Source organism: Tetrao urogallus, assembly GCF_951394365.1.
Source record: "Tetrao urogallus genome assembly, chromosome: 20".
In the NCBI taxonomy this organism is placed as follows: Eukaryota; Metazoa; Chordata; class Aves; order Galliformes; family Phasianidae; genus Tetrao; species Tetrao urogallus.
In genome coordinates, this window is record NC_136833.1 from 8,119,014 (window position 1) to 8,145,989 (window position 26,976).

Sequence of the window (26,976 nt, forward strand, 5' to 3'; positions counted from 1 at the left end):
TTTGGGGTTTGAAGTCTTTAGTAACATCCTGCCATTTGTTTCTTATTTCTTTTTATACTCAGATGCAACAAATGACAATAAAACAGACATCAACGCTGGTAAATTGACAAGACTGAAAAATGTAACACGAAGTAGATAATAATATCCGACGAGCAGCCCTAAAAGGGACCCAGTGCCATCACAAGAGCACATTTTAGCAGATGCTTTTTTTTTTTTTTTTTTTTTTACCCAAACTGACAAGGCAGTTTCTGACCAATAGTTAAAACCAAATCAAATGCACTGGCAGTTTATACAGAGGGAAAGAGAAATCAGCATAGAAGTACTGTGCAGAAAATACCTACACAAGTTCAAAGACAAAAAGTGTAAGCAACCTGTTTTGGAAAATATTTGTAACTATGGGAACTGAGTGACAACGTGCCAAGTATACATTTCAAATCTCACTAGCAAAAAATTACCATGCTTATCTAGCAAAATGAATGACTGTTGTGTTAGACCAGACTGTGACTGCAGGACTACTGAGAAGTAATAGGTGTACAGAGATGTGGCTGAGGCCATTAGCTCAGAAATATCAGTGCAAAGCCATTACAGCACTTACTTCTCCGTGCTGTGTGTATATTTGTAAAAACTTCTCTGGTAATCTTTAACCTTTCCCATGCCATATCAGCTGTCCCCTCTATCCATTAGAGCTAATGACCTTGCTCTCACATAAGCTGTTAGTACTCATTAAGAAGTTATCAGGTAACACGAGAAAACAGATGCAGCCATTGCTAAATCACTTTACCGCCACAGGATTAAAAGATACGGAGAAAGAATCAACCAAAGAAGTTATTAGGTGAGAAGAATTTGGTTTATAATTTGATACCGGATATTCAACAGACCAGGTAAATTTTAACTGAAACATGTTAAAATTTGCACTGTCTCAATTTGTTTGTCATCAGTGGGAACTGCCAACTCGCACTCAGTGAAATGTTCTTACAAATAAAATGGAAAATCTTGATCCAATTCCTGTAGGAAGCAATGAGGAAGCAAAAAGGAAGCACTGTGCAAACGCAAATTCTTTGCATGCTATTTGTAGTCTACTTAAAAGAGCTGTTCACACTCATTCAAATATGAAGAAAATCATTTAATCAGATATACGCACTCAGAACTCATTTAACTGAAAAATCAGTACAGCTTTAATTACTTGAGAAAATTAAAATGCCTCATTCAGTGCCTGATAGGTTGTTCTTACATCTTCTCAGGGACAAACAGAACATTGCTCCTATTCCACGTAACAAATAAACCACATAAAATGTATTTATTTATAAATAAAAAATCTATAGAAAGCACAGATATCAAAAAGCTATGCCTTGGGGATCAATAACTAAAAGCCTCATATTTAGTCTAAACAAAATTAACATACACTCAATTATAGATTCAAACTGAAACTAAATACTTGCCAAAATGTCTGTCTTCACAAAGATGTTTCCCTTTCCTGCACTTGTCACATACTTATAAAGCAGCAGGAAAGGGAAGAAAACTATTAACAAATTGATTTTAATTAGCATGGAAAGTTTTGAGTGCAAGGAATTCATGATTTTGGAAGAAGGTCTGCATGGGCTCCTCCAGAGTAGAGTACGCTGGAACACGACTCACCCAGGGATTTGCCAAGACCACAAGCGAGGAGATCTAAGAATGTCTTTTCCTACGTCTCCTTCCTTGCTGTATCCAAAAATGGACAAATAAAACAAGCAGTTTTGCATTTGGTTCTTATCTTAAACCAAGCACCTGGATTTTCTCATCACTAGCATGGTTCAGTAGTAACAGGGTCTATTCAAAAAGACATTCTACATCCATTCTACTCTGTTTGCTCAAACAGCAGCAACAGGAGGTAAGGTCTTGGGCTTCATGGACCTTAAAACCTGTTATCCACGCTCTCTGAGGCTAAAGGCTTTGCCAAATGTCCCCTTTTCTGACTTTCAGACTGTTGAAAAGATTTAAAGAGAGTAGCACTTAAGTCTTAGATGTCTACTGGAATATTTTGACAGTCATTATATGGTTTAACAAAGCTTTGGACTGTTCTTCAGTCACGACTGGGTTTGGCTTTGCCAGTACAGTGATGTGTTTGTAAGTTTTTACTACATCTGATCATAACTGCGGCTGATTACATTTACCAACTTATCTGAGCTACTAAAAAATGCTAATGATGTTGAGAATAAAGGTGTTTGGGGAAATATGCCTGTTTTTTGCTCTTAAAGGTGAAAGAATGAAAGGATGCAGCTAATTTCACACAGTATCTTCAGAAGAAAAGCATGTTCCCCTCAACAATGTACAAACACATGATTTTTCTCCCACTTCAACCACAGTAAGATTGTACCCAAAGCTATGCTGATGGGATATGTTCATGTTTATGTTTTGTTTTTACACGAGATGGCATGACCTATGTCTCTTCTCTTTGTGGGTATTTATAACAGTTGTTTTCTTCAGTGACATTGAGCTTTTTGTTCTGTGCTGTCATTTTATTCCTATTATTAGATTTGTTTTGCTGTGTGTATCAGAAATGAAAAGGCTAGTGGTTACAAGGGAAGCTTGTAATCAGCACCAAGTTTGTTAGACAATGCCAAAACTCACTTTTGTGCGTGCGTGTGTGTGTGTGTGTGAGAGAAAAAGAAATAACTTGGCAAAACCTCATGGAAAGGAATGGGGCAGGGTGGGATGGGGGAAAACAGTCAAATGATAGCTCTGCACGGTCTTTGGCTTGTTTGGATTTTTCCAAGCCATGGTCATTCTTTGATGCTACGAGAATGCAGGCATTTCTCTTAAAACAGAGATATTATAAAGTCATCAGAACTACAATTCCTACGCAATGGAACCTATACATAAACAGTCATTAATAAACTCTAACCTTTAGAGAAAGCTACTAGGTAATTAATTAGATTCAGTACTGCACTGTCATCATTCAGAGATTAAAGCACATAATGCTGGTGTGACTGAGTCCAAAAAGCATTAAGCACTTGTAAAGTTTGTTTCTTGATGCTGAAAGACAAATAATACACAGCACTATTTCCAACCATGTAAAATTGTTGTATTATGAACAGCCAGAACATCAGCCATTTCACAGTGATTTTCCTGTAAGAGGGTCACTAACATGAATCGTGTTTGAATAAATGAAAGATCGGTTCTAAAGGACAGGACTGGTCCATCAAAAAAAATGGCTACTCAGAACGGTTCAGAATCAGGCCCTGTATGTGCCCCATCACTAGGATCTTCTTACCATTTTTTTCTCCTCTTTTGTGAATGAGAAGGGGAGAAAAAATAGTACAATTCAGCAGGGAAACCTAATAATTATCTTACATGATAACCTCTCCCAGCAGCAGATGATGTACTCACTTTGGCAGCACTAATGACTGTGGCAGTGTAAGACTGAATGTTGTCTCCACAGGCTCCACCACGGGACTGATGGCATCGGATCAGCTACAGAAGAAAGACAGCAACCAAGTAACTACTATTAAACTGCACAAACCCATAACCCATTACCATAACTCTTGTTTATCGTGTACAGTGGTGTGCATTTTCCTACAAACAGCAGAAAGCCCTGCTGAGACACTTAACCCCTTTTTATAATCTTCTGGGTGCCACCCAGACTGTCGCGTACGGAACTCCAGTTTTCAATTACCAGTCACTACGAATTCATAAACTTTGAAACGGTGGGATTTGGGGTCTGGCAGCAATACCACAAATAAATTTAAATAAATATAATCAAAAGCTTTAGCCATGTAAATGTAACTTTAAATATCTGATATTCTAAGAATCCGAATGTGGCTTTGCTCTCCTTTTCATGACAAGCAAGCAAATCAATGACAAAGGAAGAAAGCTACTTTAAGCTTTACATTTAATAGATTAGAGGAATGTATGTAGGGTTTACTGCATATTGCCTTCCATCAAATTTAATAAATCAAAACAAGACTCTTCTACCTTCCATTAACCTACAAAGACAGCTCTTGTCACTGAACCCTACCTCTCAATAGCAGCTCTGCTTCTTACTAAATAAAATGGCAAAGACTATGGATATTTGTTACTGGTGCACAGAACACATTGCCTGTTTAACTGTTTTTGATAAAAGAAAATTAAAAATGCTAGTAAGATATTTGTTCCTAGAGTCACAGTTAGATAAAAAGGAAAAGAATTAAACTAGGGAGAAAGGGAAAATCCACAGAGGATATACCTGGGAACATGTGGCTATTTAAATTCATTTTCTGATGTAATTCTTTGGTTGACCAGCAGTTTACACTACTGGCAGTAGCACTTTCTGAATCCCAAGCTGACTGATTGTGTTTAATAAAACCACACAGGTGTGACATTAAAGGAAAGACAGTCTCCAATTTGCAGAGAAATCAGCTGTACTCTGAAGAGCTTAACAACAAACATGTTTATAAAGTCTGCTTCTCTGATGATTTCTGATTTGGCACTGAAAAACAGCTATTCCAGGCTCAGGTGGAAGGGAGAAAAAACATCTGCTTTGAAGTAAAAATAAGGCATTAGAAGATGAATTTAAAGTTTCCTAACACTTCAAGCTTTAAATACGCAGTCCCTTCTCTGGCCCAGGGCAGGGTGAAAAAGTGATAATTGTTTTGTTTGGGATCTATTTCCTTCTTCTGTCCAGAAATAAGAAAAATTAATTCAATCTTATTTCTTTTTCCCCTCCCAGAACTTAAAAAATTCAGCGAGGACAGATTTCCTAATCTACAGAATGCATTGCTGTGCTATCAAACAAACGCACAGCTCTGTTTCGACTGTTTGCCAGCACAGACTTTAAGAATCCTTGCTTCCTACCTTTCAGAGGAGTTTTAAAGTTTACAAATGCAAAACACATTGGTTACTGAGTCACTCCCTGACCGTAGCATTGATAGCTCTCGTCTCTGTCTGTGCTATTTATGTATTTATGCCCTCCAAGTTCATGAACTTACATCAAATGTGCAAAGCAAAGATATGACACATATGAATACTGAGGCATGACTAGTGCAGGTCAAAGATTAGGTCTGTCACATTATGCAAGTCCTCTAGGAAAAGATCATCTTTTTCACATAGCTTATTTCTGAGATTGTTCCCACATTTCAACATAGCTTTTGTTTATGGAATAGGAAGAAAAGAAAGTAAGTCCTTCCTTACCTTATTTTCTGCATAAGCAAGCCAACGGCTACCAAGGGCAATAGGATTCATGTTTGGCCCTGGACAGGGATAGCAGCCTGAAAAGTTTTAATAGGCAGCATTAAGAAATATCTTACTGACTTGTTACAAAGAATTTTACTTATTGCCAAGAAAACAAAAAGTCTAAACAGAAACCTTTCAGTTGCTAATATCACTTAGTAAATGCTTGCATTTTTGTTCTGAAAGATAAAACTGTGGTTAGATGAACTATTTTGAATAGTTAATTATGTGTAAATACCAGTTTTTCCTTATGCTGGCATTTTTTAATGTCATTCTGATACAGTGCGGCGAGGGGGATACTTAAAAGATTGCCTCTATCCATTCTGTATCGTCAGATCCTAATTCATTTTGCTTCATTGACACGTTTCAATTGCTCAACACTTTCTGCTGACTTCCAAGCTCCTCTAGATTTTTGTGGTGTAAAACAAAGCATTGTACTTCGGTTTTGTTTTAATATTTCTACATACAAACCTCCCAAAAGACTTCTGCATGTGCTTAACCTTACACAATGGATTTGTCTTTCCTTTAAAATCAGTGGCAAAGTTTCCATCGTTCATCTGCTTTTTATTAGCTGTGTTTTCATTAGAAATAGATATATACACATGCATAAAATGAAAATAAAATGCACAACAACTGGGAATATCATGCTATTAACGACTAAAATTAAAAATAGAAAATTTAAAATCACTAAAAACAATTAGATAACAGCTAAACATGAATTAAAAGCTGACTTCAGGGGCTGCTGCGCCAAGGTGGGAGGCTGAAAGTTCACAAACTGCAGTTGCAGAGATGAAACCACAGACCTGTTTACTGATTAGGGTCCTGATAGTGGGATTTGAGCTCGAGTGTTCCAACTTCAGCTGGCAAACAAAGGCCTCCAGCCACAAGCACAGTGCCATCTGCTAGACCTGTGGCACTGTGGCATCACTTTGCAGGCTTGCAGGACAATGAGAAAGGTGTGCTGGGGTGGGGTTACCTAAGGTGTGCACGTATAGTTTGAAAAAGGAATTTGACAAAACTGAAAGATGTTTGATGGCATTTCACTGTCCTCATGTACAAACAGTTTCTCTACCGCTCCTGCAAAGACAAACAGCTCCTTATCTCCACTTTTTAAAGCAGAGTGCTGGAGGTATTGCAAAATTTGGAAGATCACAGCAAGCAATTTCAAAGGTCATAAAGCAAGAGAAGGGAAAAGCAGCAGTTCATCGAATTACATCAATCTCAGGCCAGGAAAGCAAAACCGAGCAAGTATTTTGTAAGGCCTTATCACTGCCTTGATCTCAGGAAGGAAAACGAACTCTGAAGAGATGATGCCACAATTGTTATTGCATTCCAGAAGTGCATAAAATGTGGGTAGCCAGAGACTCTTAAGGAACAAAGAAAGAAAAAAAAAGGTTGTAAATACAACCCTAGGTTGTAAATACAAACGTATTCTTCCGATGACATTATAGATCACGACCAGTAAGGTTTTAATGCCGACTTCTGCTTCAGCAGTTCTTGTCTGGGTCAGTAAAGACATTCAGGTTCCCCAAATTCTATTTATTTTTCTCCCTTTTTATATATAAAATAGATCATCAAAGCTGTTAGATGAAAACTCTCATGACTGAAATCTCTACAGCCACTTTATCATCGGTCTCTTGCATTTCCCAAGCTCTGCAAGCACCTTGCAGTGTCCATGCAGCAGAAAACAGAAGGGTATCACTAAACAGATGCCTCAATGGAAAAACACAAGCAGTGCAGCAAGAAGAAACTTCCATATTGGGACAGGGAGCTGGTCTCAATTATTGCAGTGAGCTGAAGTAATTGAAGAACTACAAAACAGCATTCTTCTTCAAATTAAAAATTAATCAAATACAAAAAGCAGTTATCTTAAAAAATGGACTGTTTTCACCAAACCTATTGTAGGTGGGTTGTTCCACGAACTGGATTTGGTCAATTAGATACAGCTCCACACACAAATCAGCCAATTCTAATAATATCCTCTGTAGAGGTCAACAATTCAACTCGGTTCTAAACTCTTCTCTCTGATACAAAAAACAGAGTTAAAAAAAAAAAAAGAGCTATTTCCTCCTTTTCTTTTCTCTGCAAATCTATGCATTTTGGAAACATGCAGCAGTACAAGGATAAACAAAGGGTTATACTTTATGGGAAGGAAAAGCAAATTGTTTTTCTGCTTTCCAAAAAAACAGCTGGAGTCAGCAGAACATCATCTACCAGGCAAATGAAAAGACAGACACAGCGTGACCTACCCGGCTCAGCTGCCCAATCCCTGCTAGCCCAGCTCTCTTAAAGATTAACTTCTATTTCTACTAAACTTCAAAACAACTGAGGAAAAATCCATTCTAAGCAACAACAGCAGCAACTTTAGCATGTTTACAATAAGAATGAACATAATGAGAATGCAGAACTAACTGTCAAGAAGACCAAAGTTTCCAAGTTTTAATGACAGTATGGGGAGGTCATCCAAGAAAAGATCACGATGGGAAAGTCCTTCCAAAAGTACAGCAAATCAAGCAAGTACAAAAAACACGAGACCTTACAGCGAGCCTTATGGGGACTATCACCCATGAAAACATAGGAAAAAACTACTGGAGATGCTTTAGAATGCTTTTAAGTACACAGTTGTCCTCTCCCTTTGTGCTCTGTAAGGACACACACAAGAAATACACTACTTAAAGCTGTGAGACGGCTAAACTAGAAAAATACTGTTCTGAAAGTCCAAATGAATCCAAGCAAAAGCCCTTCTGTGGCCTTGGCAAACCCCTGAGCACAGCAGCTCCAGCACTTTGCATCCCCACGCAGGGACAGCAAAGTGCCCCAGAGCCTCCTGCTCCGGGCCATGTCTCCCAGGTCTGACCTACTTCAAGTGTTACTACAGGTTGATTCTTCAACGCCTCGATTTCTGTTGTTTAGCATCTTCTTTTAAACTAGCATAAAACTTCAGTATGAAAAATGCAGAGTTTGTGATTAATTGGCATCTGAGATTCCAAGGTTTCTTCCTGTTGCGCTGCATTTATATATTTGTTTTAACTGATTACTTAGGAATCCTAGAAGTTACTTCAGGTTCTCCAAAGAGCTATACAAATGTTTGCTTAAAGAGTGACCAAAAAGGAGGCATGTTGATTTTCCATTGTTTTTCAGTTACTTTTGTGACAATCTGCCACTCTGCCCAACATAAAAACAATCACCTCATCTTCTTAGGCTGAAAATTCACATAAACATCCAATCCTCTCAATCTGGATCTTTCCACTGCTCTTTACTCCTACAGAAATTAAAACTCCAGTCTGTTTCTTAAATTGTTTTCATGAGACTCATCTCCTAGCTTCAACAATGTCCGTGTGAATACAGAGACAGCAGCCAAGAAGAAAAAAGCAACACATTCCTCTCCCCCTCTTGCTTTTAAACAAATAGCAAGTTGGGAAACACTGCTAGGAGAAACAGGGCCATTATAGAGTCACGTCAGCCATAACAGAGATTAAGGCAATAAATCACAAACATGCCTCTATTAAAGGCAGCTCTCCATCAAGCTGCACAGGTTTTTCATGTGGGAAAAAAAAAAAAAAAAAGTTTAAAAAAAGATGTAGAAATAAAATCCCAGTAGGAGATGCAAAGTCGAGGACTGAATGCTGCGAGGATTTCTGATGGCCATAAAAACTTGGCAGTTTGAACTTCACATCCAAGCAAGCATTCCTTGGAATCCCCCAGGCAATCATGTGCCTCCAGCAGCTCCATTCTCCAGGAGACTCTTACAAATAGCACCACGAGATCCAGCAGCACCTTCACGGGCACTCTGCATCCTGAAGCACAGATGTGCTCCACTCTAAGAGATTGCTGCACACAAACCAAATAGAACACAACCAACACTGCCTGCTGGAAAAGATAACCATGCAGGTGGACTACTGCCCCAGTTCAGGCTGTAGCGTTCCTGTCTGGTCCCTCTGCTGCAACATCCTGCATCGCCTGAACGGTTCTAAATGAAGAGTGAAGGCAGCTCTGATTGCTGCAAAGTGTTCAGGTTTAAATGTGCACCAGAAAGCAATGCTTCTCTCTAGAAAAATCTGACACTAAGTCAGAGCATGACTGAACTAAGTCAGAACTTGTTTTTCTTTTACCTAAGCTACATACCTATAGCTGAGCAGGGTGCCTTCCACAGGGTACTGCTGTATTTCCTTCTCAGATTGTGTTACAGCACGTTGTAAAACACCTTGCTGCATACTGTTGCAAATTAATGTGCAAATGAATAAAGCAAAGTGAATGAAAAGTCAAATCAGAGGTGCCCAGAGGTGGCCTTTCTTTCCTCGGCTCTAATGATGTTCCATGCACTGAAACACACTCATTCTTTTTGGTATCAGCTACAAGAATGATTCTTATTATCATCGTGCCCTTTTCTCTTCAATGCATGTTCCACACCTCATATCTGGGAGGAATGCTGATTTTCAGTTGCTGGCTGTAACTTGTAACCAATTAATAATTTTTTTCTAGGTTTTATAAAATACACAGGACTCTGGAGTAATGAAATTACAAAATTACTTTAAGTATTGCAATCCAAAGCAGTCAGAAAACAGATCCATAACAACGAGCATAGAAAGGGTATTAAAAATAAATAATGGATAGAGTGATACCCTTGTTGAAGGGAATTGTTTATTCCAAGGAAAACAAATCATATAAGCTGTTTTATCTAATATTTTGTATTTGTTTGTGCTTTTTTTTTTTCAGCTTCACCAAGCAAACCAAATCTATTTGTTTATAAACTATATAAAGTAATATTGTTTATAAAATCCTTCGGGTTCCATCTAGATGAAAGGCCCTATGTAAATGTTAGTGCTCTCACACTGTCACATACTTTCCAAAACTTGGCTATTGTTTTTGTACTTCCTTCTGTTTAAATATCACCCATAAAAACTGAGCAAAAGAGCAAACCAGCAGGATGCACCCTACTGTGAAATCATGCTTGCCATCCGAGGCTTGTTTTTGATGATGATGATAGTGGCCTTATTGTTACGAAAACTCCAAAGAAAAAGAGCCACCCTTGAGTGAAGCAAAAAAGTACAGCCACAAAAGTACAGCCACACGCTGCTAGCATGGGCCTTTGCAGTGCAATATTCAGATCCACTTCATGTTCACAACAGCCTCAGACCTGCAGTGCACTCGGTATAAACACATATACCTGCATGTGTGTATACATATATATATAAATTGCTAAGATACAATTCAAAGGAATGTTTGCTTCTCTTCAGTGATCAAAAAACACTGTGAAACAGGAGCTTTCTTCCCACCTGCTTCGGGACTTTCGATTTGCACTGAAGAACCTCCCTTCCTAGACCCAGGAATCCTATCAATTATTATACCATGTGGGATGTCCAGGATAAATGCCACTTACTGATCACAGTCGAGAAGGGAATTGCACATTCCTCAACAAGTTCTGTTTGTAACTCCTCAGGCATTAAACCTTCTCATGAGACCTTCACCGTTTTTACTTCAAAGCGCAGAGAGCAAACTGCTCCCTGTGTGCCTATCAGGGAAAAGGAATTCTAGCAAAGCTAACAAAAATGTTCAAAAAAAAGCCAAGATGATTTCCAGATCAGACCTGTGACAAACTGAAAGCAATGTATTATTTCTTGCAAGTGAACATCAATGAAAGTAGGAATACCACATCCAAATTGCAGAATGGAGTATCAAACACTTCTTTCCTTATTTTGAGACACGTGGGTAGGGTGTATTTAATATGTACCAAATAAGTTTTGCTTCTGGCTAGGCAAGTCTTTTGAGACTTTATATACAACAAAGTACTCTGACTAAAATCTAGAAAATTAGCTCTTAAGGCTCTAGCTGTACAGCATCAATAGAAATGTGGTGCCTGCTAATGGCTGCAATAACTGTCTTCATCCCTGGAGAATAATGGATGGAGAATATATCAATAGCAGGAGTGGAAGGGCCAGAGAAACTGAGCAGGCACTCGTTATCGGACACAAAGATGATGCCACTTGCATGATGTTATCTGTGATAATCCTTACTTAAGGCCCAGGGGGTGGGCAGGATATTCGTTATAGAGAAGAAAGTATCCATCAGGCCATATTCATAATCATCAATGTTCCACTAAGTAAGCATTTTTGGAAGAGGTTGTGGGAGCACTGATGTAATAGAAATCAATGAAACTCAGCTTTTCTGCATCTGTCCTTTAGAGCAAAGTAGGAAGAAGAGCTTGTACATCACTTTTGTCTTTGACTGTTCAATCACAGAATACTCAGAAAAGACTCTGAAGGAAATCTTATGTGAACTCCTAACCAGTTAAAAATCTGTTTTCCACACCTTGACATTCACAACTACCAAAAGGAAATGTATTTTTATTATAGGCTTCCAATGACTTTTTGATGCTTGGCCACATGAGCACTTAAAACAAGTGCAGGTTACAAAACTGCTATTTGGCTTTATGCACCCCTCCATGCAAATCCCCTTTTAATGAAACTGAGCTGGATTCAAGCATAAGCACAGCAGCATGGAGTGCCATAGGAAAGCCCTGCCACGAGCCCTCTGCAGAATGAAGCTACGCCTTTCCTTCCTCAGCAAGTAAAAAGGAGACTATCTTGCTGGGTAGATCAGAGGACATCCTGGTCTTTTTCTATGACTACCAACAGGAGGTTTTCCAAACAAGCTGAAGGAACTGTAACTCAAAACACTGAGATTGTTGCACCTGTACACTGATACTTCTTACAAGGCTCTGCTGGCTGACTGCCATTCTGGCAAATCAGTACTTTTGCATCTAATCACAAGCACACACACAAAAAAGATAATTATATCAGATTTGCTCAGTTGATCTGAAAAATCAGGAAGCACAAGAGTTAAACATTCCAACGACAGCACAAACTTGACTATGTTCTACATCCTGAATATTTTATGGTATATTTATTACAACAATATATTAAGCTACACATTTAACCACAAAAACAAAAACAGAAAGACAAATACTACTCATGTGCAACACAGCTGCATTAGCATTGCTGAGGAACATCAAACTTGAGAATTCCTGACACTGTTTTTAACTGTACATTCTGCATTTAATTTCTATGTGTAAATAGTCAACAAAACGGGCAAAAGCTTCTGCTTAATTACGTTTGCATTCTAGCTGTCTGCCTGAGGTTCCAGGGCTCCCACGCTACTCAGCTGATACAAATGGAAGATGTGATTTGCCCATCATCACTAAGTCCTCTTTTAAAAACATTTTCTTTTTCCACACAGTAGTTTACACAGTAAAGGAAACATCTTCAAAGGCCTACTGATCCCATTTTAAATTTCTGACCTTCTAAGCCACCACTTCTGACCAAAAGCTGTCAGCTAACACAGCTGAGCATCTTCTCCATGAAGATGAATCCTGTGGGCAGTGCTGCTGTCGTACTGCCTGGGCTGCAGCACATTGGGATGGCCCCAGAGGAAGCGGCCAACCCTACTGCAGGGATGCTCCAGGCAGGGAGACAAGGAGGCCCTTTGCAAAGCTGCCTTTACAGAGATTTCTCCTTCTCCAGTTTAAACTGACTCTGCCCTTTTTCTATATTAAAAAAAAAAAAAAACAACAAACAAACTAAAAAAACCCACAATGACCCAAGAGTCCAGCTGTTGGCTACTTGGTTGACTGTCAGCAACTGAAGCAGTTGACCAGGTAGAGCATTCGTACCAAATTTCAAACACATCAGAGTAACTTAAGCCTCTAAAGATGTATTCCCAGGTCAAGGAGATTTCAGCACATCCATAATCTGAAAACTCAGACAAAAGTTTTACTGGAGCCTTTAACGTGCCAAAGCACAGCACCTGCTTGATGGTGCAAGCAATTAAGGGCAACACTGAAGTTTCCAAACTCTTATCACATGCTGGCACCTCCCTGGCTCCAGAAAGGCACCAGGGAACAGCACACATGGCTCAGTGCTACCTGGGCACAGGTGAGCAGCAGTGGGCACAGGAAGTGCTGGGTCCCCACATGCACAGGGCAGGATGTGGGGTGCACATGGAGCCCCACAGCAGGGAGAAAGGTTGGGAATATCCTGGGTTTCTCATGTTACAAACAGCACAACTGGAGAAATACAGCGGGAGCTGTGACATCTCAGAGCTGGGATTTTCATATCGGAGCTGCAAAAGCTTTATTTTATCCTCTTTAATTCCACTGTTGTTTCACAGAAAGGCATGGAAGTGGAAATTCAAAAGTTACAGTGAGGAAAGGATATCCCCATTCCTCAAAATACAGTTAAATTCATTTCTGAAAACACACTGAAGGGTTGTTTTTTTTTTTAGCTTGATTGCTTTCTACCAGCTACTTCAATTAGAAAAGCATAAGAATTGTTAAAATATGTATTTAACCTAGATGTGGGTTTTGGCTTGTTTGTTACCTGCAACAAAGCAAGGCTCATACTCTGCCTCTCTTTGGTGGAATAAAAAAGAGGAGCGAGGAACAGGAGGACACCACAAGTCCCTTCCCATCTGGCTCTCCACACTGAACCCAAGCAGATTCTTATGCATCTTACATCCACATATAGGAAGAAACTGACACCTATTGGCAACTTTAATATTACTGCATAGTGGTGCTCCAAACTATTACAGGAAAGAGCTTCTTGCAACTGGGTTTTTCTTGATATGCACAGATAACACAGAAAGATAATTGAGAACTTTTCTGTTTGTAACTGAAAATACACCCAGGAAATTTCAAATTTCCTTTCTAACTGTGAAACACCAATTCTTCCAAACTAAGTTATCATCTTTTAATAATCTACACATTTTAAGTGGCAATTCTAATTGACAGATGCTAGCTCTATCTACATAGATTAAATTTTTTTTTTTCTGCAGTGAATACCTCCTTAGTGTTCGGTATTACAAAGACACAGGGTTTGTTAGCAGGTAAATTACATCCTAATCTTACCTACATCAGCAACAGGTCAGAGCAAAAGCATCACATACTTCTCTCTAGTAACACATTGATTACTTGGTTACAGATGTTGGGGCAGCATAGGGACACTTACTGTAGAGGAATAGATGTTGGAGAGCCAATCAATTGCCTGCTACTGCGAGGCAAGCAATAAGCTACAGCCGGATACAGGAGTCAGAACAAACAGTTCCTTCAGGTTCAGGATATATGTAAAAGAATCTGCAGGCAAATACTACCTGTGGTTTTACTACTGCAATACATTACTGACCTACTTGAGCTCTGGGCCCTGCTGAAGTAAGGATAAACAAAAATCAAATACACCTAAGCTTAAGGAACAACAGAAAATAACAAGTGTACAAATTGTTACCAATTTGTTTCCAAAAGGTTGCTTTCACACACAATCCTAAATTCAAAACCTGAACTCTTTGCACATATTTGTGCAAAAGAATACTTCAGCCACCCAGAGACATCAATGCAGGTGCTTGCCAGAACTGTGAGAAATTAATTATGGCAACAATAAATGCAAAACAACATGCAAAAGAGCCACAGATTCACAGAGTAACACCTGTAGGTTTTTTGAAGCAGCAGATTTCCTGAAACCTTGGCTGTAGCCATGGAGAGCTGCAGATGCTTTCAGGATTTAGAAGCAGAAATTTTTAAAAATCTGATTTATCTCGTGCCACCTCTAGAGCAAAATGGCTGAACCCAGCATGATACCTACTTGTCACAAAGAATTTTTTAGTGAAAGTGCAACTGTCAAAGGCAGCAATTTTCTCTTGCAGGACTACGACGAGTATCCTGAAAACAAAGAAATGGAACGTGTACTTTAAACATTAAATGCATTGGTTTAAAGATTCAATATCTAAATGTAATTATTTCAAAAGCATCAATATAAATTTTACTGTGATAAAGTGCCAGGTTACCAATACATGGCAGTTATTGAGGATTCTCTCTCATCCCAACCACATAACCTTCATTTCAGGAAGTACACAGATCTGATACAGAACAACACAGCGTATTTATGATTACCTTCTGCAGTAAAAGCTCCATTAGAAAGAAAGAATGGAATTGCAAGGATCCTGAATTACTTTCAATGACTCAAATAACAAATCAACAATTGGTAGAACACAAGCTAAATTTGAAATAATCCCATTGCCCATCTCATTGCAAATTTATTAAACCACCATGTTGTTCTTTATTAAAAGCAGGATTTCTTTTCATGCCGAGGCCATCACTGCACAAACCTGTGAGAAATTTGTGCCAATTAGAAAAATTACAAGTGCATGTTTATGAGTTGTACATGTGCACCTTTAATAATGTAAAATATCTGTTCGTCACCTGGAGAAAAACCATGACAGCTATGTATGAAACACCCACCATACTGCCCAAATGAACAAGGGCCAAGGATGTAGATTTGGAAAGTGCAACATCTTCAAAGTGTGGAAACTTCTCAGTACATTTCCTTTGGTAAATAACAACTCAATGAGAGAAACTGACATATCCTAAATGTAACTGACTGAAGACTTTTATTTGCTTCTCTCTTCTATTATCAAAAGGATGCCTCTCCATCCCTTTCCAAGTTACAAAACTCAAATTTTATGCTATAATCTCTGCACGTATGACTTAATATTTGCTTCAAATAAAACAAAGTTTTTTCACTAAAGGAAGCATTTTCCATCTCCTAGAACAAAGGAGAGGAAAAGAACAGAAACCTATCAACTCTCACTCCTTCCAAGAGGCTGAGAAAAAAGTTACTGAATGAATAATAGAAGGACCTTCAACGCATGTGCAACTGTAATGTATATATAAAAAACTACGTATATTTGATTGTAATATTTCCCAATCTTGTTAGATTTTTGTTTTCTGCTCTTTGAAGGAGGTACTGTCATCCCTTATAAATGAAACCTACCTGATGGATGATTCTAGAGTATAAATACATAAATAATAAACAGTTCTCCCTTCTTCTGCAACTCAAGTTTTATTTTAAACTCAAAACTTTGGACTCCATTAGCCTATTGTATGGTTAACGCACCATTAGCACTGCACTTGGCCACATTTAATGCATTTTCAATCTGAAATTGTGAGCTTTCTGTGGATAATAACAGAATCTGATACGTTCCAGAAAAGCAGCTACCCTGAATACAGCCACACAGCTTTGAAGTAACTTTTCCATTTTTACCACTTAGGAAAAGAAACATTAGACCTTTTAGTTAGGAGAGACTTTGAATGATGATTTGCCTTTTGACTGTTTTTACAATTGGATTTTTCTTCTGCTAGGAGGCCAGGCTGGAAAGATTTACTATCATCACACTGTACACAAGGGAACTTTAAATTTTTCAAGGGATAGTTGCACAGATAAGTACTGAACTCCTTCTGACAGGCCTTTAAAGGAGCAGGGACCAAATCCTGGCATGTAACTCAGCAACTCAATCACTGCAGTTGATCTATTTCTTGATACAGTGACCCTACCCACACCCATGGTATGTACGTTGAATGAGGATAACGAGCACTACAATCCTTTACTTCTTTAAAGAAGTTTACACCACCAAAATGTCATTATATAATTGGTTGTGGTATTAAAGGTGTTTGCTCAGCAGTACTATTCTTCTTCTGCTTGCTTTCAGTTGACCTAATTTAAAACATTAGTGTTTAAAATGGGTAGGAAGAAGCATCAAAGCAGCACATATCACGGACTTGGGTCAAGAAGTTCTACCAGGAGTACCAAAGGATTATCACCAATATCATCATGCAGAAGATGGATCCTGGGTTTTCTGGTCTCCTTTAAAAATATACAGTAAACTACAACAGTGTTCAGTTTTCTGTGTCCAAAGTTCAGAAAAATCTGAACCCATGACTGCACAGAATTGAGGTATTTACAACCTGACATTCAATCTTCCAAGTCAGAAGTCAGCTGACAAGTCCAACTAAGAGATGCTTTGTTACTTTACTCAGGAATTGTTCTCCACAGGGCACAGTGTATGCTAGGATTTTTTCTGGATGCGCAGGAAGGTAACACATCTTGCAGAACCATGAAACACAAACAAAAGAGACAAGCCCTACGCTGCCAAGTTAGACATCATTTAAACTGTGATCTCATTTCTCCATCTATAGGCAGAAGACAAAGGATTCCAATGATTCCTGTTCACTCTCATCACAATTTAGGGAAGCTTAAATGATTTAATATGCAAAATGTTTTGCGCTTCAGGGAAAGGCACTGGAGAAGCATATCGTTGTACTCAAAATATTACTTGAGAAACAGCAAACAGAAGATAAGCTTGCAGCAAAGTCAAAATAGTAAAACCAAGGAGTGCTCACACCAGAAACTGCACCCATTACTGAAATCCTGCAGGCTTTAACATAGAAAGAAATATAGTAAACATCCTTACCTTTTATTGCAATGCAGATCATAAATAGGAGTTTTGAACTGTATAGACTTGACCATCTCTCCTGTTCGTAAAGAATAAAGGTCCACACAGCAGTAAGGTGGGCTCGTGCTAAAATGAATAAAGAAACATGCGATTTTAACAGAAAGAAGGAATTTTTGTAAAGTGATTTTCGTATTACTTCAAGACAAGCCTTCATACATTTAGCAATAAAAGCACAATGCTGCCGAACATGGGACCACTATAAGCTTCCTACATTTAGGGAAGGCATGATTATCAACTGGGTTACGATAGCCACAGTGGTCAAAAACCTTACTGTGCAACCAATTAGCAAGCACTTAGCTTCCTTTGTCCCAAACTAAGACTTTGGAACATCAGATCCGACACAAAATACTATTCGTTTAACAGACATGAAGTTTTTAGGCTACATTTAAGTCATTTTAAAAACATCTTACTGAGTAACACTTCCCTTAAGGGAATACTTCATTCTGTGCAACAGCTGAGCCACATGACTATTCATTTGATAGAGACGCATTACACAGAACTTACATTACATCTCTAATGAACTTTTGTTTGAGTTATATAGATCTCTTCAACTGCTTCATGTCACTTTTATCATTTAAATATAAATAAAACTCATAGGGCCATTTCTTAATAAAAAGGCTTGCTTTCTTTTGAGAGGGGAAAGTGCTGAGTGTTCCGATAGGGCTGAGGAAGGTAGTGGTGGAAACCATTTTACAAGCTGAGGAGAGGCTTTGATGTGGCAGTTCTTTTCCATAACACCTTTTTTCCACTCCAAGAACACATTAAAATGTTGGCTTCTTCTGGGTCAACGAATATGAAGCAGCACAAATTGCCAGCTGTACAAACATACGCTAAGTATTGGTAAAGGAGGGTGTTTCCCCTTACCCCTATCTGTTTTATTTTATGGAGTTTAACACAATTCCTGACACAACACTCACTTGTCCTTTGGATCTACTCAAGTCGTTCAAGAATATTCTGGAGAGGAAGAATACAATCCCCAACTATCTACCTTAACTGTTGTGAGACAACAAAATGCTGCACACAATATGTACACAACAGAGAGCCAATATACCATAAAAGCAAAAAAAGACAACAGCCAAAGAAATAATAGAAAAAAATCAGTTTGACATTTTGCCTATGAAAATTCTTCCCAAAATATACATTTTTCTAGGCACACACTCAGGCTAATAAGTAGAGGGGTGCTATTTCTTACTTTTAAGCACATCAAAGGCCCTTCAAAAACATGTTTAAAACAATAAGACTCAGGTTTAGTTTCGTTGTGTTGGAAGCTCATTGCTGCTACAGAATACAGAAAATCACAGACAGTCTGTGTACAAGCTTTTCCTCATAGAAGCACACTGACTACTGAAAGAAAATTATTATTTTGACAAAGGGTACAACGATTGTTATTTCAAAAACAGGAATTACACAACCTCATATAGCTAAAATTATATTTGCATAAGTGAAATCCATTATTATTTCCATTAAAGCTCATGTGGAACATAACTACACTAACTGTTCCACTGGACATGTACATAATTGCATGACTATAATTCAAAAGCACACATCTAAATACACAGCACCCTCAAAATTATTGGAAACAATCAATCTTGCGCTCAAATGAGTAATTTTTATTACATCATACCTCTATTCTGGCTGCTTGTGAGAACATTCTATCAATGCTTTTTGTGAGCTGCACTGGCTAAAAACCAGCAACCTTTGAATTCGGTGCTAATGATGAAGTAGGTCGCATGGACTGGGCGAAAAGTACTCTAAAATTCTACTCAGCTCCAACTCAACTCCTCCTTCCAACAGTCTTTTCATTCCCTGGTACACTGCAATCTGTGACCAGAAAATGATGTGCCAGGTTGTTGGTGTTGGTTTTTTTTAATTATTTTCTGAAGTACGTATGAAGTCAAGGTCAGATAGATTTCAGAAAGCTCGTGGGACTGAATGAGGAGAAACAAATGGCAATAGCAAAAAAAAGTCAGATCAATAGTTTCAAGATTTTAATTTCATTGTTCAACAAACCCAAATAGAAAGGATTCTCCAACACTTCAAAATTTAATTCCTTCCCCAAATAAACTATTTTTTGACTACTCCAAAAATGTGAGCCTTCTGAATGATCTTCCTTTACCCTCCTTCATATCTCTCATCTTGCAGCAAAATCAGTTTTTCTAAAGAGGAAAACGAGGATTACAGACACTGATCTAAGCATTCATTTATGCGTCGTAGCACTTAGAGAATAATAAGAGCATCATGATTAGGCTACACTGCTCACAGTCAGTAATAAGAGCTCACCCTCCCCCATTTCAGTGATGTCAGCTTGGTGGGTTCTGTCCTTTCCCTTCCCAGACTCCGATATGCAATGGATTCTATACTGGCCCATTTTAGCTTGTTAAATTAGCAGACAAATAGCACTTTGTCCTTTCTTTTCCCCTCTACAGGAAATTCTCTGACAGGTTGGTGCACCAAAAGGGCTTACTGAAATGTCTAACAAGCATGGAAGGAAGATAGGAAGTAAGAGCACAGGAACTGAGCAATAAAGGATGTGCAACAGGGCTGCAAAAGCTGCAGCTGGCTTGCCATCACAGAGCTGCCACATAACACATTTTTCTGATGCTCCTCCGACATCTTGGTAATTCCCAACCTTCTTGAAACAGAGAATGCAGGGATTTCCATCGCCAACATAGCAGAAGGTAGACTCTATGACGTTCTCTATGTTCTTACAGTTGAAGATCTAGAATAATCTGGGCACCGTTTCTAAAAGCTTGAAATCTGAACTCCTTTTAACTCATTATTTAAGGTGCACATTAAATCAAATCTCCCAAACTCAAACGTAGAGAATGAGTGCATTTTGTCTTCTTTGATATCACTTCTGCCATCTACTTTGTTTGATTATTCTGTTATGAATTTCAGCTGCAAAACCAGATGCATCCAAGTTGCCAAAGAAAAGCACCAAAACCACTACGGATTGCCAGACAGAGCCTAAAAAATCTGCAAATCATCTCAGAATTGTATGAAACCAGAAATATTACATCTTGCTCTATTTCAGGAATACAAAACGAACACTCATTTCATCAAAGGTTCACACAGCCACAGTGTAAATGTGCCTGAAATAAGCCAGCTGATGGCCTATGACAACAAACTACCGCTATCAAACAGGAAACAAAGCAGAGGGACCTCTGGCCAAAGAGCTTTCCTTCTGATAATCTGCAGCGCCAATGGTTCGTGCTTATCTCGTTGGTGAGAAGAGTCTGGTCGTATTTCTGTGTACCGTGATGGTTATGTAAAGAGGAAAGATTAAGACAGGAATGTGACAGCGCTGGTTTTTGCGGTCTGGTAATTACATTAAGTCTGTCACAAATAAAATTTTTGCAAATTACTCCCACAGATTATGAACAAATTTTTGCTGTGTATCCTGTTTGTTAAATAGCTGCTTAAGGAAAAGATAACAACAACTGCTTTAAAGATAACGGGCAAAAAAATTAACAACTTCAAAACATTAGCATTAATAAATACACAATAATGCACAGCTCTTATATCTTGTATTAGATTGTTGCAGTGCAAGGACAGAAGAAAAATAACAGATGCCTTGTACAGCTGGCACTTGACTACATCTATGCTTATGCATCACAACATAAGTATCACCTCTTCACAGATTTGTTAGCAATGACTCACAATTTATAAAAGCTATGTAAAGTGTTTGCATACGGAGACAATGTACAAAATACACAATTTTTCCATGAAGAATGGACAAGATTGGTGGAACCAAAGTGAGGCTGTCATTTTCTGCTCCTAAAAAGCCTTTGCAGTACTTTCCTACAAATGGCAAATTCCTATGTAAATCTCACTGTAGAATTTTAAAAAACATCTCAGGACAAACAGTGTTTGACTGGCATAGGTATCATCCCTACAGCTTTTATTCTCTCTTCACAGACAACGAGGCCAGAATTTCTAGAAAATGAGATCAAGGAAAGCATCACTCTCCACCTCCTTTTGCTCTACTTATACGCAATATAAGCACAGTGAGATGTGCAGGGAGGCCCCTTTGGAACAATGACAAGTTAGGAGATCTCAACAAATTTTATATAGCAACAAAACCACTAAAATAATAGAAACAGCCTTCATTAGGAGAAGTATACAGTTGTACAGCACATTGTAGCCATTTCCTATCACCTGTAGTCCTTTATAGAGACTGCAAATTTCTTCTGAAGAACAGTTCAGTTATTATTGATAGCAAATGTGGCAACAAAACGAATTCAAGTGAATTTAAAATGCAGGATGGAACAAGGGGAAAGAGCTTCTTTCCAGATGCAGTGCACGAACTGATCTTTGCCTAAGGTACCATTCTGCAGAGTGCTGTGTGTTCTTTCTGCCTGCTGGAATTGCACCACGTTCAGCCCATCTTCTAAATTACACAAAGAATTACATTACGTCTGCCTTGTTCTGCACTCTCACAAGGCAGTTCCTTACCTTATTTACACAGGACAAATATTACACGTACTAGCAGCAAATATTACACGTACTAGGTTTCCTAGAGTAATGATCGTCATTTCTCTTTTATAGCTTCCATAATAAAATGAAAATTCCTTCTTGCTCTGTCATGTATTGATGTCCCTAATGCACAGGACAATATTTAAGGTTTTCAGAGGGGGTGGAGATGTAAAAAAACACATCAGCATAATTATAATCTAACATATAGCCATAAAAAAATAGTCTTTGATTTAATCACCATTCCAGTTTTGATACTTTCAGGCATTATCTGGCAAGTTATATAACAACATTCAACAAATTCCTACTTGAATTTGATGGGGTTGAGCCACCCAACCGTACCAGTTACAAGTTATATTATATAGTTAGCACAAATTATTTATTGTTCTAAGTACAGTATATTTAGCAAGCTATTCAGATCAGTAAATTTAACAGCACTTGCTAAGCCACCCTCAGACAGCAGGTCACAGGCTTCCAGTCAAAAGCAATTTGACTTTTGCCACGCAGTCATTCCACGGTTACCGCTGGTTTACATAAAATTATTAATTCAAACACATGGCAATTATTCTGTCGAGATCTGTCATCTTTGAAGTTTTGTTTCACAGTAGAAAAGCTCCTTTTTCATCACAGTGTTTCAAAATGAGGTCAGGTGAACGGTGTTATTATTCTATTCTGAAGTGCCATTTAATTTCCAACAACATGACTTTTCACTGCTTCTAAAAATATAACCTCAGGTGTACATCAGCTGCCACACTGTGTTCCCAGACACACTTTCCACACTAATGTGGATGCCCAATTAGTCAGACTGTCTTCCTTATTCTGGCACATTCTTCTTGTGATGGCTTATTTGTTTCCATTTCCTCAAAGCAGTGGAAGAGCCCACCAGTGAGACAGCTCCACGTTCTGACACAGCAGTGGCTGAGATCTCCCATAACCTCTGCAAGCTGTGGTCAGGCACTGGCACCTCAGAGAGGGGGAAGGAAAGCAGAACAGAAACGGAGCGTGCAGTATTGTTACTTAACCGGATACTGGAAGAAGTCGTTCCTGAATCTTTACACCGGGAAGTTAAAGCACAAGATTAGGTTATGATCTTTTAGTAAAATTCTTAGCACGTTGGCACCACAAAGGCAACTCTGTTCTCCTGAGCACCCCGATGAAGGTTTGCTCAGATTAACAGATTTCCAAACCTAGAAGGATCATCTTTTCTTTCTAGGCCAAGTACACAAAGTCTCAGAAGCTCAAAGTATTTTTTATTTTTTACCAAGTAATCTAACCTTGTCTTAAAAGACTTGGAGCAACAATCAGTGCTCTATCACTAAATAAGTTGTTCCAACACTTAGAAAAAAATATTTTTTTATGAAATTACTCCTTCAAGACTGGGGTTTGGGGGGTTGGACACGATGATCTCTGTAGGTCCCTTCCAACCCCTACAATTCTGTGATTCTGTGAAGACAGAATTTGTACACACTCTGCTTTTAAAAAACAGCCTTTATGTCTCTGTCAACAACATAAATAAAGCTACTTGCACCCATATATCTTTTCCATAAATCAGTAAGTATTCAAGGCAGTCCAGTCACTGGCTAATCTGCAATAAAAAGGAAAAGATTTTAAGCCTTACGTTGCAAGTTTGTTTACCAGCCCTGGCACATATTTGCAATGCTTCTCTGAGCTCTCTGGTACTGCAGCATTGTCATCTTCTTTCTCAAGGATGTACAACAGGATGGAACTCTACTTGCAAGTGTACCGTCTCCCCCTGGAGAGTAAATTCATTTTTCTGTTCCTTGTTAATGCTTTTTTTCTCTTTGTTTGCTTTGTTTTTAATAAATCCAAGGAGGTATCATTTATTCCTCACAACTTCACTGCAGAAGAAAAGGTCTTGCTGAGACTTTCGCTATGTAGACCTCTAAAATTCCCTGGCTTTCTGCATCACAACTTTCTACAATGAAAACTTGAGAACTCAACTCTGTAAGTAATTTTCTTACTTGCATTCACAGCACTTGAAATTCATTCAGAATCAGGAAAAGCAGAGTAGAATTTCTGAGAAAGTGACACTTCCCAAAAATGAGTGTGCAGCAGTGAAACACAAAGCAGCACAGACATTTTAAGTGTACCACAAATTGCAAAAAGCATGGAAGCACTTATTTTTAAATAAGAAAAACCTGTACCAGTCCTAGACACATGTTACTAAATCCAATCCTTTAAATACAAATGAGGAAATTATTTGATATGGCACTAAAATATTTGTGTTAAATACCGAAAGATACAAACTTCTCTCTTACATCTTCCTCAAATATTTTGACCAAATCCATCAGTCTACAATAAAATTTCCATCCTCCTCTCACCTCACCATCATTGTGGTCTCACCAGAATACAAGAAAAATATTTTCAGAAAGTCATCAAATGCGAGGAAAATGTTTTGTTTGAGGTACATTACAAGTCCCACCTCAAGGAGCGAGAAAATAAGGCACCAAAAGAAAACCTTATTGGTTACCAGTGTGTGAAAATAAAGAAAATGTGGCTTATGTGGCTGGGCCAAAATGACCACTAGGCAAGATTTAGTACAGCCATCTTGCCCATACAACATACGAGTAAACTACTCCTTTTTTGGACAAAGGAAATAGCTAAAAGGGAAACCAGTGTGCTTCAGATCACATGCAGCGCTGCATTAGGACAAAGCTAGGTCCACTCTTTCACCAATACAATTCTTAACGAAGTTGAACTGCATTAAAAGACAGAACTTTTAATCAAAAGTCTCTGACGTAATCAACATCATTCAAAGATTTAATGGCAATGGTGTATCAAAACAAGCTTATTGTAAAGCAATTAAATTCTTTGCCTTATTTTTCATGTCCACCCTCATGAATACATTCCCACTGGCAACTGATTCTAAGATGTTCTACACTGGACTATACACATCATTCTTTTCAAGGGCACTCACACAATCTGTTAAGTTTTTATCAATTTAATTAAGAAGATATGGCAGAAGATACCTTGCCTTAGCAAAAGTATGCACTTTTGGAAGAGATTTAAGGACTATTAAAAAAAAAAAACCATGCCAGAGAATTGCTACATTGATTCTATCTATGTTCTTTATATGGCTAATCAAAGTAATGAACCGGCTTAATATTTGAAATTCATTATTTTGAAGGGGTTGGGGGGGAAAGTTTTTTTTATCTACACATATTTCAGTCTGTTCTTTTCCAGAAGGTTAAAAGCATCAGTTTCTTCCATCAAATCCCTTTCTTTAAAAATAATAATAATAATCCTATTTTCTGTTAGGTTCTGAGCTGGCTTCTTTCCCACTGTTTTATCAGCATCCATCAGTTCTCTAGAAGCTGCTGTTTGCTGTGGACACCCAGCCCCTGTGAAGCTGCTCTAATTACCACCCCAGAATCAGCTGTCAAGTGCCGCTCCTAAGTGGCCAGGCCAGTGCTCCCCTCCAGGAGATCAAGTGCATCCACTTACCACAGCAACAGAGCACAGTGCACATACTGCACACGTGTGCCACAGACAGCGTCCATCACAGTGGCATGAACATACAAAACACTACACAGACATGCAGCACCCAGCTCTCCCTATCCAGACCAAAGCTTCTATGTGTCCACATGGAAGCTACTTAAGTTTTTGTTTTGTTTTTGTTTTTGTTTTTTCAAAGAAATGAAGAAAATTAAGCTAAAAGCAGATTGATGGCTGTAGGCAGATCTGCCACTCTATAAATAGGCTTCGTACAGACATTTACAAAAAATAAACCAATACAAAGATTAATTAACACTTTACGTAATGTTGAAAGATCAAAACAAGTATAATTATGTCCAGGATTTGTTTCCGGGGCCAAAGAGCAGTATTTACCTCCACAGAAAATATAAAAGTCAAGCATTTATCCATCATACAATACAGTAATGTTAACTGAAGAGCTATCACTCTGAACTTCATGTGCAGGCATTTAAGAGACATCCATTCATGATGTTTGCTTATACAACAATTGAAAACAGAGATACCAGGACACAACTACCACCCTTGTCCTACAAGGACTCATTCCGAGGCGTGGGTGAAGGAAGCTATCTCAATACATGGTTTGAGCAGCAGGGAGTTCTAAACTGGTCCGGAGCAGGATACTGACAGGAGTCAGCCTCTGCAGCAACATTCTCCTGGTTCCTAACACTTAACACAGCTCTGTCAGAAGAAAAGATGCTCTAAATGCTTGCCATGCAGGCCAGCAAAACAGATTCAATTCCTGAGAGAACTGACAACCCTGCATTAGATAAGAAAGATCAAAATGTTCATTTCAACACATTAAAAAGCAAACCTACCAAAGGGCAGTGCAGGCAGGCACTTCCCAACTAGCTGTGCACACTGCTGACACGAGGAGGTTACTGATACCATATAATTATGTACCCTGGTTCATAAGACAGGCAAAACCCATGACCAAATACAGAATGACAACTTGTTTCCACTTGCGGGGTGGTGTGGGGGAAGAACCTGCAAAGACAGATTTCCCTGACAGTCACAGAACAGATTGAACTATTCAGGTCATGGATCGTTTCAGTTCTGTTCAATAACTGTGATGCTCATTTTTGTTCAACCAAACCAATACCTCAGCCTTTGCTTCTATTTGTAGCCTAGGCGTCTGTCTAAACGTACAGTGACAAAAAGAGGAAAATTTAATGTCTGGTTTTATCAGCACGTTGGTATTATCACAACAGATATTATGAGAACAGCACCCTTTGTTCAGGGAGAAAAGCAAAACGGAAGTGAACCCTGCAAAATACCAACAAGCCTTGCAACCTCCACCTCCTCGCCCTTCAGTTTCAGCAGCAGATGCTCTTTCCACATTCTGCTTTACCAACAGCACACAGCACGCTCCTCCTCCCTCCCACTGCCTGCCCATAACATTACTCATTCTCACCACTGGAAGAGACTTTCTAGATGTATGTTTTTTTCAATTTCAAAACGCATGAAGCTGCACAAAGCCAAACAACA

General features: G+C 38.6%; 1 protein-coding gene across 3 annotated transcripts in view; it reads right to left on the reverse strand.

Moving 5' to 3' along the window:
• BCAS3 (BCAS3 microtubule associated cell migration factor) overlaps window positions 1–26,976 on the reverse strand; it is a gene marked incomplete at both ends in the record, with an annotated part of 301,055 nt that overhangs the window by 243,940 nt on the left and 30,139 nt on the right. For all 3 annotated transcript variants that reach the window (XM_079545130.1, XM_079545129.1, XM_079545128.1), the window contains 4 exons: window positions 3,370–3,453; window positions 5,149–5,225; window positions 14,817–14,893; window positions 17,482–17,589. In XM_079545130.1, coding sequence (XP_079401256.1) covers window positions 3,370–3,453; window positions 5,149–5,225; window positions 14,817–14,893; window positions 17,482–17,589 — 346 coding nt within the window. The remainder of the gene's footprint in view (window positions 1–3,369; window positions 3,454–5,148; window positions 5,226–14,816; window positions 14,894–17,481; window positions 17,590–26,976) is intronic.